Source organism: Cryptomeria japonica, chromosome 11 (assembly GCF_030272615.1).
Source record: "Cryptomeria japonica chromosome 11, Sugi_1.0, whole genome shotgun sequence".
Classification (NCBI taxonomy): domain Eukaryota; kingdom Viridiplantae; phylum Streptophyta; class Pinopsida; order Cupressales; family Cupressaceae; genus Cryptomeria; species Cryptomeria japonica.
In genome coordinates this window covers 695,424,215-695,438,044 of record NC_081415.1, presented here as the reverse complement: position 1 = coordinate 695,438,044, position 13,830 = coordinate 695,424,215, and the positions used below count along the sequence as shown (strand labels likewise).

Here is a 13,830-nt window from a genome sequence, read left to right as displayed (position 1 = left end):
CCTAAACAATTTCCTTACCTAATATTATACCATAAAATTATTCGTCCTCATTTAATTTCAAAAATCTTTTTAATTATCAATTCCCATCTGTCATCTTTGTTTAATGTAAGTAAATTATGAGTGATTGGGATGCATTATCAAATTAGCCTAAATAAACATTGGGAAAAGGTTATTTTCCTTTGCACCAAAATAAACACTTTTAAAAACACAATTGCATATTAAAAGATTAATAATAAAAAGAAGGAAATGAAAAGATCAGATATGAATTTGATCTAGTCATCTTCAATTTTCATCTTCCTCTTCCTCACACAGATTCTCTATAAAATGAAGCCTTTATCCTTGGAAATACTATTATTCCTTCATTAGCGCCCATTTGCTTCCAATCCTCTGCACTTCACCAAACATTCCCACACCCAAAATCTAAACAGAGGAATGGAAGCAACGTATTGTTCAACCATAACCAAAACAAAATGTGGTAATCAGGTATCAACTTTTTGCAGGAGGATGGAATATTTGAATTAGTGTTCTTCATATATTTGCAGCTATTTCAATAACAAATATGTTTGCATCCTCAAAAAAAATTGTTGTGTTTGAATGTTACAGGGCGTATTAGAAAGAGATAAACCTCTGGCCATTAAGGAGATCCACCACTATGATTTTTCAAGATGCAATAGCCCCAAGAGCATACTGGATGCCAACAGCCAGTTTAGTGAGTCTACTTCTTTTTCCTCGGAAGATTTAGATGCTAGTGAAGGCAGCAGTCTATCCGAAGAAGATTTATCATACTTTAAAGAACTATTGTCTTTTGCACTGGAATCACCTCCATCAAGCAAAAAGTCTGTTTCAAAATCTGAAGCTGGATATAATTATGGTTCAGACAATCATGGCCATGATGATAAAACATATACTCTGTTTCCTTCTTCTGCACCATGCCCGCCATTAATGAATTCCCAGCCATCCGGTAATATCTACAGGAGTTTTAATTCCTTTACGGATAGGCCAATTGCTGTACCTCCTTACCCTGCCATGGATTCTCTCAAAAAGGACTCACTAAACTGCCCTGCAAAAATTCCAGCATTTGAAGCTTCTCATAAATGCTCAGTTCGATCCCCACAATACACATATCCATGCCCCCTATTTTCAGCCATGGAAAACCAGCTTGGCTACATTAAAGACAGCAACTTCCCCATCTCGCCGAAGCCCGAAATCAATATGAAGCCTCCCAACTTTCCAATTTTCCGTCCCCCGTCATCTGCAGTAGCACTATTAAATTATTATGAAAGGAACAATATGGCCGGGCCCTTTAATAATGTAGGAATCCTGCCAATTTGGTATTCTGATCCATACAGGCCTCCTCCTCCTCTTGTTAATCACTGCTCAGCTCCAGTACCCTTCAAAGTTCCTTCGAATCGATTTACAAATGGAGGAGAACATAATTTACAGCAGCTGCTTTACAATTTCAGAAAAAGCAAAGCAAACTCAGGATATTCAATAGAGACTTTTGAGAGAGAATTACAGGAGCTGCTAAGAGGGAGAAGGAAACCAATACGTATCTCTGTTCTGCCTGCCATGTATGAAGAGAGGTTCCACAGACCTATTAACAGCTCTCATGAGAAATTGACTGCTTTGCTTTCTAAGTGCAGAAATATTGTTCTGGTATACAGGTAAGAAAGCATTTTATCATTTTAAGTTTCTGTGTCTTTGAATGTCTTTAAATTGGCTTGGGATGGGATGGTTTCTTTAACATCATTAAAAGTCTATAGGGGAAGTGTACCAACCGTTATTGTTAATTTTAAGCAATCACATATTTTAAATTGTGCATTAGATTTTGACAATTTTTTTGGTTGTCTTTGTATGCAATTTAACTACTAAAAACTAATATTCTGACTTCTGGATAGTAATGACGCATACTGTGGGATCCATTATGCATGCAAGCCACAATAACTTTGCACCACAACCACCTAAAAAATGGCCAATACTTATACACAAATGCCCCCTAGTCTGGTGCGCTTTGAGTACCAATAAAGTTGCACAACTCTTTCAATTAAAGTCCAAAAATATCCAAAAATTCTAACTAAGGTTAAGCAACAGCTACAGCAGATTAAAGATCAAATTATGAAGTTTCAGCGTGAGAGTAAGCTTAGTCCTTGTAAAGATGTTATGCGTCTTATGTAATCATTGTTATTATTTTGTTGCTTTTGTTGCTGGACTGCTGGTGTTTCAGCTACTTTTGTAGCTTCAATTTTGTAATCTTCAATTGCTTTGTTCAATAGAAAAAAAAAATTCTATCTACTGAGGTAAAATGACTGACTATTGATACATGCAAAATTTATTAATAAACTTTTAACTTTAACTTTTTTTGATTTCTTTAAATTTTTTTTGATCCGTAAACGGCTAAGCCAGATCATTATATTAAATTGTCCAAATACATAATAAGAATTGAATTTTCTTCCATGCTAAAAAAACAAACAAAGTCCCCTTAATAGACTGAAATCTATCTATCGCAGTGCTAAACAGACAGACAAGACTTCATGAAAATATTAAAAAGAGACCTCTGAAAGTCTCTGCAGTCTACCGTTAAAGACCATTTCCATCTATCACCTTCCAGAGTATATATAATTACATATTACTGGCCTATAATATCCAAAAGAGCAAAGCATTTAGTAAATAAACCAAAATTTCCTATATGTGGTTGAAAAGTTGGTGAAAAAAAAAAAAAGATAGTTGAGCAGGGGTGATAACTGGTGTTTCTTACATTATGAACTTTTAAAAACCTTTAAAATATGATGTATTTCATACCTGTTTTCTTTTTTTTAGACAAGGAGGACAACATGTGATGATGCTAAAGCATGATGAATCTGTACCTGCTGCAAAAGTCTCAAGAAGAACAAATAGATCTCTAGACCCCAGAAGTAGAAAAGTATATCTCACATTTCCTCCTGGTTCTACATTCACATCAGATGATGCTGAGGCTTATTTCAGGTCTGTGAATTGATGACAGGTTTGGGTTTTAGGTCATAGTGTAATTGATGCTATTGTATATGATATTTTTGTAAATGTATGAACAGGCAATTCGGAGCTGTGAGAGGAGTGCGAATGTCGCATGAAGAGCCACCCACTTATGCATTTGTGGAGTTCTATACTTGTGAAGGGGCATTGTCAGCTCTGTGCAATACAAAGGCTCATTCTATCAGTGGTCAGAAAGTCATGGTGAAGCCTTACAGGCAATCTCAAACTTCATAATCTGAATTCTCTCTTCCTCCGCATATGTTAACTTAATATGTTTTATGTTTGCCCTGTGAATCTAATGGGCAATTAGTTTACAGATTACTGCTACTGGCAATGGATATGATAATCCGCTCTCATATTCACTTTTATAAATACAACTCAATTGCATGCTCAACTTTGTGTAGAGATTGTTTTCCACTTGAAGGGAGTTCCTTGGGGCCACTATATCACAGTTCAAGGACTCAGAGATGCAATTAATCATATAATATATTATGTTTAAAAAAAATTTAAGTTGAAAAGAAGAGTGGATGTTAATGGGTTTTTAGAAGTTGAATGATTCTAAATGAGCTCATCAGTGATTAAAATTTTATTTGTGCAAGACCTCTACATCATAAAGATGAAACTGAGATTATATACTAAATAGTTTGGACATAATGGAAAAAAAATTAAACAAAATAAATATAAATATTATTGTAAGACATATGATTTCCACAGTCTGTAAATTTGTGCAAACTTTTTTATTTTGACTGCGTTTTTTGCTTTGATGTTTCGAATCGAACTCCATTATCTTCATCACTATTCTCTTCTCTACTTTAATTTCCTAATAATAGATTATGAAATTTAATTCAAAACATTAGAAAAAAAATCAAAATCAAAACCAAAAACTTTGCATAAATAAATATTATTGATAATATCAATCGTCCTCTTCCTCTTCCTCTTCATTTCATGATAAAACTCATATTCAAGTAGAAGCAAGACATTTTGGAGATGGGATAAAGATGAAGTTTGAGTTAAAGCTACAAATGAAGAGATTGTCACAATTGAAAGGAATGAAACACAAGATTTAAGTAGATCTTCAATTAAAAAAAGGATGTTTTTAAAGGCAAAGTGGGTCTAGAAGACCAAATATTAAGTTATGGATTTATTAAAAGATAGAAAAGAGAAATTAGTAGTTAAAAGGCTTTTCATAATAATCATGAATGGATGAAAGTTATATTCTTGTTATTAAGGTTGGAAGTCAATCCACATTTTATGTCAAATCTAGAGGTATCAATCTATTTTGTTTATTGTTTACTTGTATGTTGATAATTTTATTTATACAAGTATTCGCAAAATGTTAATAAATGAATTGAAAAAAATCATAGAAAATGAATTTGAAACGATAATTTGAGTTTAATGCATCATTTCTTTGAATTAGAAGTAAGATAGTTAAATGATAACATTTTATCTCACAAGAAAAAGTATGCAATTGATTTGCTTGATAAGTTTAGAATGAGAAACTATGAATCAATTACCAAATCTTTAAATGTGAATGAAAAGTTAATTAAAAAAAATGATATTGGAAATATAAATAGGAGTGTAGTAGGTAGTTTTATATATCTTACCAACACTAACATATGTACGTTTCAATAGATATGCAAAATCCAAGCGTGTTTTGTTCCATGTAGTGAAAAGAATACTCGACATGTTCATGGTTTAAACAACTTTGGTGTTTTTGTATATACATCAAGTGATAACTTTGGGTTGGTTAGATATATAGATTGTGATTGGATGGGATTTATAGATAATTGAAAAAACATGCGAGGATATGAATTTGATTAAGGTTTAGACATAATTTTTTGGTCTTCAAAGAAGTATTTAATTGGTTCATTATCATCAATAGATGTAGAATATATTGTAATGACACTAGCAACATGCCAAGAAATTTAATTGATCAGAATTTTAGTAGATTTGAGACAAGGAAAAAAATGGACTAATAATTATTTATTGTGACAATAACTTGACAATTTTTATGACATTTAATATTAATCCAATTTTCCATAAATTGTACTAAACATATTGACAATCAACATCACTTAATTACAAATTTGTGATAATAAGTTAAAATAAATTGGAGTTTTGTAAAAGTAATAACCAACTTGTTAAATTGTTTACTAAAGAACTATATTTTTTAATAAAAATAACTTAGCTGTCTATGTTAAACATAATGAGGGAGAGTGATAATACATAATGCTAAGTGTTACTATGTTAGACAAGAAGGGAAAGAGTGATAATAACAATGCTTTATAATTTGCATTGCCATATGTTAATAACCACCACGAATGTAAATGTCCATTGCATTATTTTTCACTATCTCATACATTTTTATTTTTTTTTAATTCTAGCTTGTTTAGTTTATTAGGCACCATTATACTCTATTCTAAAGGCTTCATTTATTAGTGTCATTCCTATAAATTAAACTACATGTATCATATTATAATTTAATTAAAATTTGATTAAATTATAAATCATTAATGTTCTTAATGATTTTATAATCATTTAACTAATTTTTATCATTTTTGATGTGGTTGGTATAATGTTTTTTTTGGGTAGAAAGTTAATTTAAATTGGAACTTTTTGTAGAGCTAATAACCAACTTGCTAATTTGTTCACTTAAAATTTCATATTTTTATAAAAATGACACATATGTAAAGTGTTAATATATTAAGCATCATTAGAGAGGGGAATAATAATAATACTTAATAAATTTTATTATCACATGTTAATATCCATCACCAAATGTAAATATTTATCACCTTATTTTCTGCTACCTCATATATTTTAATTTTTATTGGTTAATTCTAGCTTGTTGCTTTTATTAGACACCATCATACTTGATCTCAAAGGCATCTTGTTTTAATGACACGCCTATAAATTAAACTTCATGCATCAAGTTTATAATTATGATTCATTAAAGTTCTTATTGATTATATAATTATTAATATTTTAAATTATCTTCTTATGATTAAATCTTACGGGCAAATAAAAAACACATTAGGCAAATCACATCATGAGAAGATATATAATAGTCATGATTTATAATAAGCTTTATGAAAGATGAAAAATATGATACATTATGAACCGACACACACACATATAGCATATATCATTCTCTATGTGGTAGAAATAGACCACATCCTCAAGACTCCACATGGGTAGGATGCAACAAAAATTTAAAACACATTACTTGCTCATTGGTATATGAAAGGACCTAGGTCAGGCATAGGGGCCTACTTACAAGAAATAAGGAAATATATGCCAATGAAACACAATCAAAGAGTGGGAGGGTATGGATCAAAGTGCAAATAAAAATGAAAGTCCAAACCACAATCATAATATACAAATGAAGCACAAGTGAGAGCAGACCCAATCCCTAACAAAGTTTGAAATGGAAAAATATAAACAATAAAAAATGTTAGATCTGAAAACAAAGATGTAAAGAAGGTCAAAAGCATAGGGAAAATTTGTAGAAGAGTTCAAATATTAGGTTCATCATTTTGATAGGAAATAAGATATATGCTACATAAATATCTAGGGTAAATAAATACAAGTAAATACTAATAAATAATTTATAGACAAAGGAGCTAGGATAGAAACACGTGTTTAATCAAATATTAAAAAAAATAAAAATAAAAAATACAATGTGCATCTTAATGCTAATAAAAAAAAGATGATTTTGTTGATTCTAGTATGAATATATAGGGAAATTTGTGTATAGTGAGGTCTAAGATTGTGTGCCAACATGGGTCACTTCCACACTTACATTTATATAATCTTTACAAATATAATCTTCAACTTGTGAAGGTGAACTTGTCTATGAATTCAACATTAATGTTTGTTGATCTTCAATACTTAGAAACAAATATTCATCTTGGTTGTTTGAACATGTAATAAAAAAATGGCAGCATTGGTGAGCTTTTGGAGCTTGTTAAGAAAGGATGTTTTTCATTAGAAAAGAAACTTGATCAATTCAATGATTTAAATAAAGTTGGAAGATAAGAATAATTAAAGTAGTGACAATGGGGCGTGTGTAGGAAATGAAAGATAAGAAAATCAACTTGATCACTTCCTCACTTACAAAGATAAACTTCAACTTGTAAAGATGAATTTGTTTATGGATTGAAACATTAATGTTTGTAGACCTTCAATATTTAGAAATGAATATTCATCTTGTTTTTTTAACATGTAATTAATAATTGGTAGTGTTAGTGAACTTTTGGAGCTTGCTAAGAAAGGATTATTTTTCATTAAAAGAACATCTTGAACAATTCAATGATTTTAATAAAGTTATAAGATAAGAAGAATTAAAGTAAGTGACAATCGGGTGTGTGTAGGAAACAGTGTACAAAAAAGTGTCCAAATAGCCAATTTTCTACATAACATGAGTGTTTTATGTTCAACATAAAATAACACAATTGCTTTATATATTGGTGAATACCAAGCCATAACATGAGAAAATTTTGTTCCTTATAAAATGCAAGCACATTCTGTGCCTGAAAAACACAAGCATGTTTCATGGACCATAAAATGTTCTTTCACATTGTAGCTTATAAAATTCAACAAAGATAGAGAGGGAGGGGGGAAAGAAATAAAAAGAGAGATTATATAGAGATAAATATATAGGAAGAGATAAATAAATAGAGAGGGATATGTGAGAGAGAGAGAGAGAGAGAGAGAGAGAGAGAGAGAGAGAGAGAGAGAGAGAGAGAGAGAGAGAGAGAGAGAGAGAGAGAGAGAGAGAGAGAGAGAGAGAGAGAGAGAGAGAGAGAGAGAGAGAGAGAGAGAGAGAGAGAGAGAGAGAGAGAGAGAGAGAGAGAGAGAGAGAGAGAGAGAGAATTGGTGAGAGATAGAAAAAGAGAGAGGGGAGAGATAGACCTGTGGGGTTGCATCATCTTCTTTGGATGTTGTGAGGGAATCTATAGACCCTATTTTTCCTTTTTCGTATTCAATAATTTTTCATAGTTTGGCAGTGGGTTAGGTACTTTTGAATAGAAATTGGAGGACCCATATTTATCTTTGAATTATGTTTCACATCGACTTCCACTAGATCTTGGATTTTTATCTTCATCAGTGTGGCATATAACACCTAAGTTAGTTATGGTAGCTTTCAAAATCAACATGGGGACAATTGACTAGAGTTTAGCCTATATCATATAAATATCTTGATTTTTATTCCTTCATATTTTTTTTAGGAATGAGAAGATATCATTCATGCATTCTTAATTTTGTGTCTCCTAAGGAGAGAAATGTATTTCACTAGGATTGGTACATATTTAGCATTTAATTTCAAGCATCTACCACCATTCAAGGTGAATCTATAGAAGGATGGTTGCATGGTCTCTCTTTGTCTTCTCTCTTATGGGGGAAATTTTTCTCACATGGGGCTTTTCCTCTTCCCATTCTTTTAGAGAGAATTTTGTAATTTCTGTCTTTTGGGGAGGAGTTTTATTCTATTCGGTTTTGTCCCTTTCTTCATTTGTGATAGATTCATTTGTACACAGGTACCTAATGTGGCATAGTATTTGAAAGTATTTGAAAGCCATTTTTGCATAATTACATCTTGCACATTCTTCCTAAATTTTAAGGGGAGGTGGTGGTGGGGATTGGTGTAGATAGGGTGTTGAATTATCTAATTGGTTCGCTACCTAAGTCATATTCACACTAATTTACTTAATTTCACTTATGGTAGACAAAGAAGAAACTTATCATTGTATTTCTAAAATTACAAGATTAAGACACGTCATAATATTATGTAGTCATATTTCTCACCTTGGCCTATATAACTAAGGGGTTCTCTTTGTATTATTTTTTATTAGTAAAACAGTGTTAACTAGGGCCCTGACCCTTAACATAGTAAAAAGATATCAACCAAAAACAAGCAACACTATAAAAACATGATGTTGGCAACAAAAACAACTGCTTGAAGGCAGTAAGAAACAAAACATAGTCAGACAGGGAAAAGAAAGCCCTGTCAAACTAGAGAACACCCAAACCCTGACAAAGGGGGGTTTGGGGAAGGGGAGAAGACTTCCCCTTCCACCTGCGAGCAACCACTATCTAGGTGATGCTGTCATTAGGACCATCAAAAGAGAGATCAAACGGAAGGGACCCCATAGGGTTATAGTCAGCAGTGTCAACAAAATGATGTAATAGAAAAAAAGGAGGCTACTGTAGAACAACAACAAGTTGTGATGAAACAACACTAGAAACAGTTTCAATAGGAGTAGATCGTGGCTGCAGAACAAGAGAAGTTGTAGTGGGGACCTCAGGAAATGAGGCCATAAAGGGAGGATCAATAGGAGCCTCAGTAGCCATGAGGGGCATGACTTTGTCTTGGGAAGAGACATCATCCTCATGAGAGGAGCTAGGGGAAGCAGAGTTAGGAGCATTGATTGTTAAATGATCAACAATATCATTCTTCCACCAAGTAGCAACACCTTTGTGGCACAAAATAGAGAATTTTGAAGCAAGATGACCCGTAGAGGAGCATCTCTAGTAGTGAAAGGGGAGGCCCTTAAAGTCCAACAATTGTGTCCAAGGCCTATCCCCCACCATGAGAAACAAATCTCCCAGGAGAGGCGAGGGGATGTCAATGTCCACAAGGATGCGAGAAAAAGTAGTGTGGTCCATTGAAGATGTGGCTTCATTGACCTTCAAGAATCAACCTATAGAATTTCCAATAGCTTCATAGCAAGAGTGCTCCCAAAAGTGAAGAGGGAGATTTATGAGGTGAACCCAAATTGGACACACATTAAGCGGTTTAGTGAGAGGGTTAAAAGATGTTGTCCAAGGCTTAAGAGAGAGGGAGTGCACTCCCCAAGCCCATAACATACCCAAAAACAAATCCCGATCAGCTGAAGATGTGAAGGAGTTAAAAAAAAACCTTTAGCACAGGGAAAAAGCTCAATATTGTGAGCTACCAAAGGCCACCAAGAGTCACTTACTCAATGACAAAGGTTTGGTAGTGATTTCCAAAGCCCTAAAAATCTGCACACAAGAGCATAGTGTTGGTAGAACCCAATGTTGTCCACCACATCTTGTCCACAAACCACCACAGGGGAGGATTTGGCATAGGGAATAGGACGAACTCCCTTGGAGGGTTGGGCAACAAATCTGGTTACAGGAGAAAAGCTATGCTTTCCAACAAAGGAAGGTTTGGACTTAGCACCAATTGTATCAACAGTAGTTGGCTGAGAAGCATCACTAGAAGCATCACCAAAAGCATCACCAGAAGCATCACCATAAGCTAGAGAGCCAACACCAACAACACCCCCTGAAAGAATTGGTGGGGGTGGACACGAACCGGCAACTCCCACCAGGGAGGGCAAGTCCCCAACTGGAGAGTTCCACCAATAGGACCAATGACCCCAACATGAGGGGGAAGGGGCATAAAAGAAACAACATCAAAGGAGACCACTGCAGGAGCGGATTCAGTGGAAGGAGACCTGCAAGTAGGGAGCCGTTTAATTCATCATAATCTATCATCATTTTATCATTTTTCACCCTTTGATACAATAAATTATTCTCTCATTGATATCTCTTACAAAAAATATATTTGGTTTTTAATATAATCTTGATTTGTGACAATACTTCAATTTCTAAGTATTAAATCTATACTTGAGAAAAATAATTAGATATTACTTAATATTCTAGTAGGGGATATCACATTTATTCCACATGATCTCAAATTATTTCTAAGATAATATAAATTTTTTCCTTGCTCATAAAATTAGTTGCAATTTTTACCAATATTTTTTATGTATTAGCATATCTATTTTTCATTTTGATGGTGCAAGAGTTAGTGTAATAACCATCCTTGGTTTCTACTAATTTTAAATTTTTTTATTTGTAACCAATTTTATTACACCTGTAATACCCTTTTAATAGACCAACCAAATTCTTTTCAATTAGAATAACTAGCTTCATAACCTTACTCAGGCAAATACAATAGCTCTATATGATAAATTTATGATCTTACACTATAGAGGAAAAACCTACATACCACAACAAATCCCTAGACCTAGACCTATTCCTTCAGGGTTCACCCTAGATACATCCTTAAATATGTATACCCCTTTTTATGAATTACAGGAATCATGGTTCAAATAGCAAGCTAGAAATATTTTCACTCAAATAATTAGGATGAGATATTTAACCTCAATCATTCATTGATCTTATGCTTCTAATTCAATCTACTATAGTAGTATGATAGCTAATATATCTTAAGACTTCAAAAGTTAGATCCATGCCAACATTAATGTATAAACCCATAAAATTCACATAGGTAACATCAATGTACAAACCCACACAATCCACATAGGAACTAGTGCATACTTGTATTAAATGTATACAACTAGTAATTGACACATACATTGGAAAATATAGACAATGTGACTAATGCATACATCACATATATAAAAAGTGATTACTTGATGCATATATCGCATATACATAATGTGATTAGTTCCATGCATACATCTTGCATACATGGTGTGACTAGACTTAAACATCTCATATACACACAATGACTAGTTGGCAAAAATAAGGGAAGCGACTATCTAGCCCCTAGGATGCACCAATACATAAATGATGGTGTACGAGTAATTTATGTATTGGTGCATTCTAGGGGCTGCATAGCCATTTCCATCTAGTACTAGTGCCTATACAATGCATATCTAATTTTAGCATCCATCACATGCCATTGCTTATGAAATAAGGTAACTCATTGCATCTATCGCTTGCATACACTACTAGTGAAGACTACATAGCTTTGTGATGTGGTTGAATACTTCTTTTGGGAAAACAAACTTCTTGGCTCTTGTCAAGTTGAAGCAATGATGAGATTATCTACACAAGAAGATCATGGTTTTTACTATTTTAGTGATCAACTCGAGATGAGTGGATGAGCTATATTAAGCTAATGATTATCCTCTACCTATGTTTGCATAGAGTCCCTTTCTCAACCCTCGTTGCATGATGCCAATAAGTTGGCTCTTATATCAATCTTGATTTAATATTCTTACATTTAAAAGGTACAAGAACATTAATTTAAAACTTTATATCTTAAGATTTTATAGCTTAAGTTAATTCATTTAATTATAATATCACATAGAGAAAGCCATAATCTATATTGAGATCAAAAGTACCAACACACAAATAACACTAATAAATCAAATCTAACCTAATTAATTCCATTATAATACCACATAGAGAGATCCATGACCCATATTAGAATTAAAAGTACCAACACACTAATAACACTCCATATAAGATAGCTTTTCTTGGGGCACACATTCTATACATAAATAGATCCATACTCATAAAATAATCTCTAACAACCCTTCAAATACATTAAATTTGCTCTTGGAAATAGAGTATTTAATTGAGAGAAATCAGACCCACAATAGTAATACTATGCAATATTCTACTTTTGAGGACATAACAATTTTGTGCTTTATCAATCATAAAGCTTATCATTCAATTACCCATTCCGGTTGATTAAGGATAATTGTTTTGACAACTTCCTTGGCCTGGAAACATGGAAATGGAAGGATTAAACAACTGAGGGCGGTTAGGCTGTGTCAAAATCTGCAGAGAGAAATCGATGGTACCACTGCGCTTTCCATTCTTTGTCCTCAATCGATAGCTCAGGTAATGTAAACCGTTGGGTGCTCCATAACCCAAAGTTATGTCAGACAAGGGAACTTTGCTCCATCCCACTAACTTCTTTCCAAAACTTGTGTTGCAATATATTTGAATGTTTAGAGAACAAGCATGCAATCCACTGCTAATCCTCAGCTGCAACTTCTCATTCCAAACAGGATAACACCCACCATCTTTGTCAATCCGCGTAGATGCACCCGAATTAACATCGTCGTTAATCCATACAACGGCATAAGTGCGCATTCTTCCCCACAACTTTCTTACATTTTTCAGACCATCCGCACATATAATTGTCACCTCCAGCATTTGTGCATCCATCGAGTCAGCTGGAGCCTTCAATCACAACGATTTTCAGCTTTGGCTAAAGCCTTTATTTGGGTCTCTTCTCTTCTATGAGATCTGCAAGAAAAATAAATTAATAGCGCTAACACTCTATTGAAGAGCTGTTAAAAAAATACAGAGCTGAAAGAAATTTTATCATAAACAATCGAAAAAATCACTGCTCAAAGCCCACCGATCATTCACACAGCTTAAAATCAAAAGTGAAAACTGAAAAAGTCTTGCATTACACTGCGTTTAAATACAGTTTTTATTACCCATTACAAGGATAAATTAACCCAAAAAAACTAAAAACTAGAAATAAAAACATAAACAACGCGGCACTCAAACTGCAGTTGCATGGCTGCTTTTTTTACATAAAAGCTCAGAAACATGCTATTTTTATAAAAAGTATTATCATATTCATGCATCTTAATTAAAAACTATGTGACTGCTTACTCGCTTTTTATCCTCCTTGGAGGAAACCACCTACAGCGATTGATAACGCAAACTTGCAGAAGAATTTTTGTTCCACGGTCTGCAAACACGTTTTCAAGTTGCAGAAAAATGTCAGTGGCTTGAAATTCAAGTCTCGTCGAGCTATCATTGCATATTAACGCCGAGTTTCTATTTACTGGTGTAGTGCCCTAAATAAACTCTAATCATGCGCTGTTTCAGAGCAATTCAGAATATTTTATTTTTTATTAATTTTCTAAGCCGACACACCCTAAAAATAGATGACTGAGCATTCACTTATTTGATTTTAAGAAAAATAATTAAACATTAAATATTTTTTTCAAT

General features: G+C 33.3%; 2 protein-coding genes across 2 annotated transcripts; one reads left to right on the top strand and one right to left on the bottom strand.

Annotated features, from left to right (window-relative positions):
- The first annotated feature begins 432 nt into the window (after window positions 1-432).
- LOC131055844 (uncharacterized) lies at window positions 433-3,445 on the top strand. The gene is made up of 4 exons (XM_059214814.1): window positions 433-483; window positions 604-1,664; window positions 2,818-2,982; window positions 3,069-3,445. Exons 1-4 carry the CDS (start codon window positions 433-435, stop codon window positions 3,241-3,243), a joined length of 1,452 nt encoding a protein of 483 aa, XP_059070797.1. The 3' UTR covers window positions 3,244-3,445.
- An 8,950-nt stretch (window positions 3,446-12,395) lies between these two features.
- LOC131059267 (BON1-associated protein 2) lies at window positions 12,396-13,329 on the bottom strand. Its single transcript, XM_057992544.2, has one exon. It carries the CDS (start codon window positions 13,027-13,029, stop codon window positions 12,547-12,549), a length of 483 nt encoding a protein of 160 aa, XP_057848527.2. The 5' UTR covers window positions 13,030-13,329; the 3' UTR covers window positions 12,396-12,546.
- Window positions 13,330-13,830: the final 501 nt, after the last annotated feature.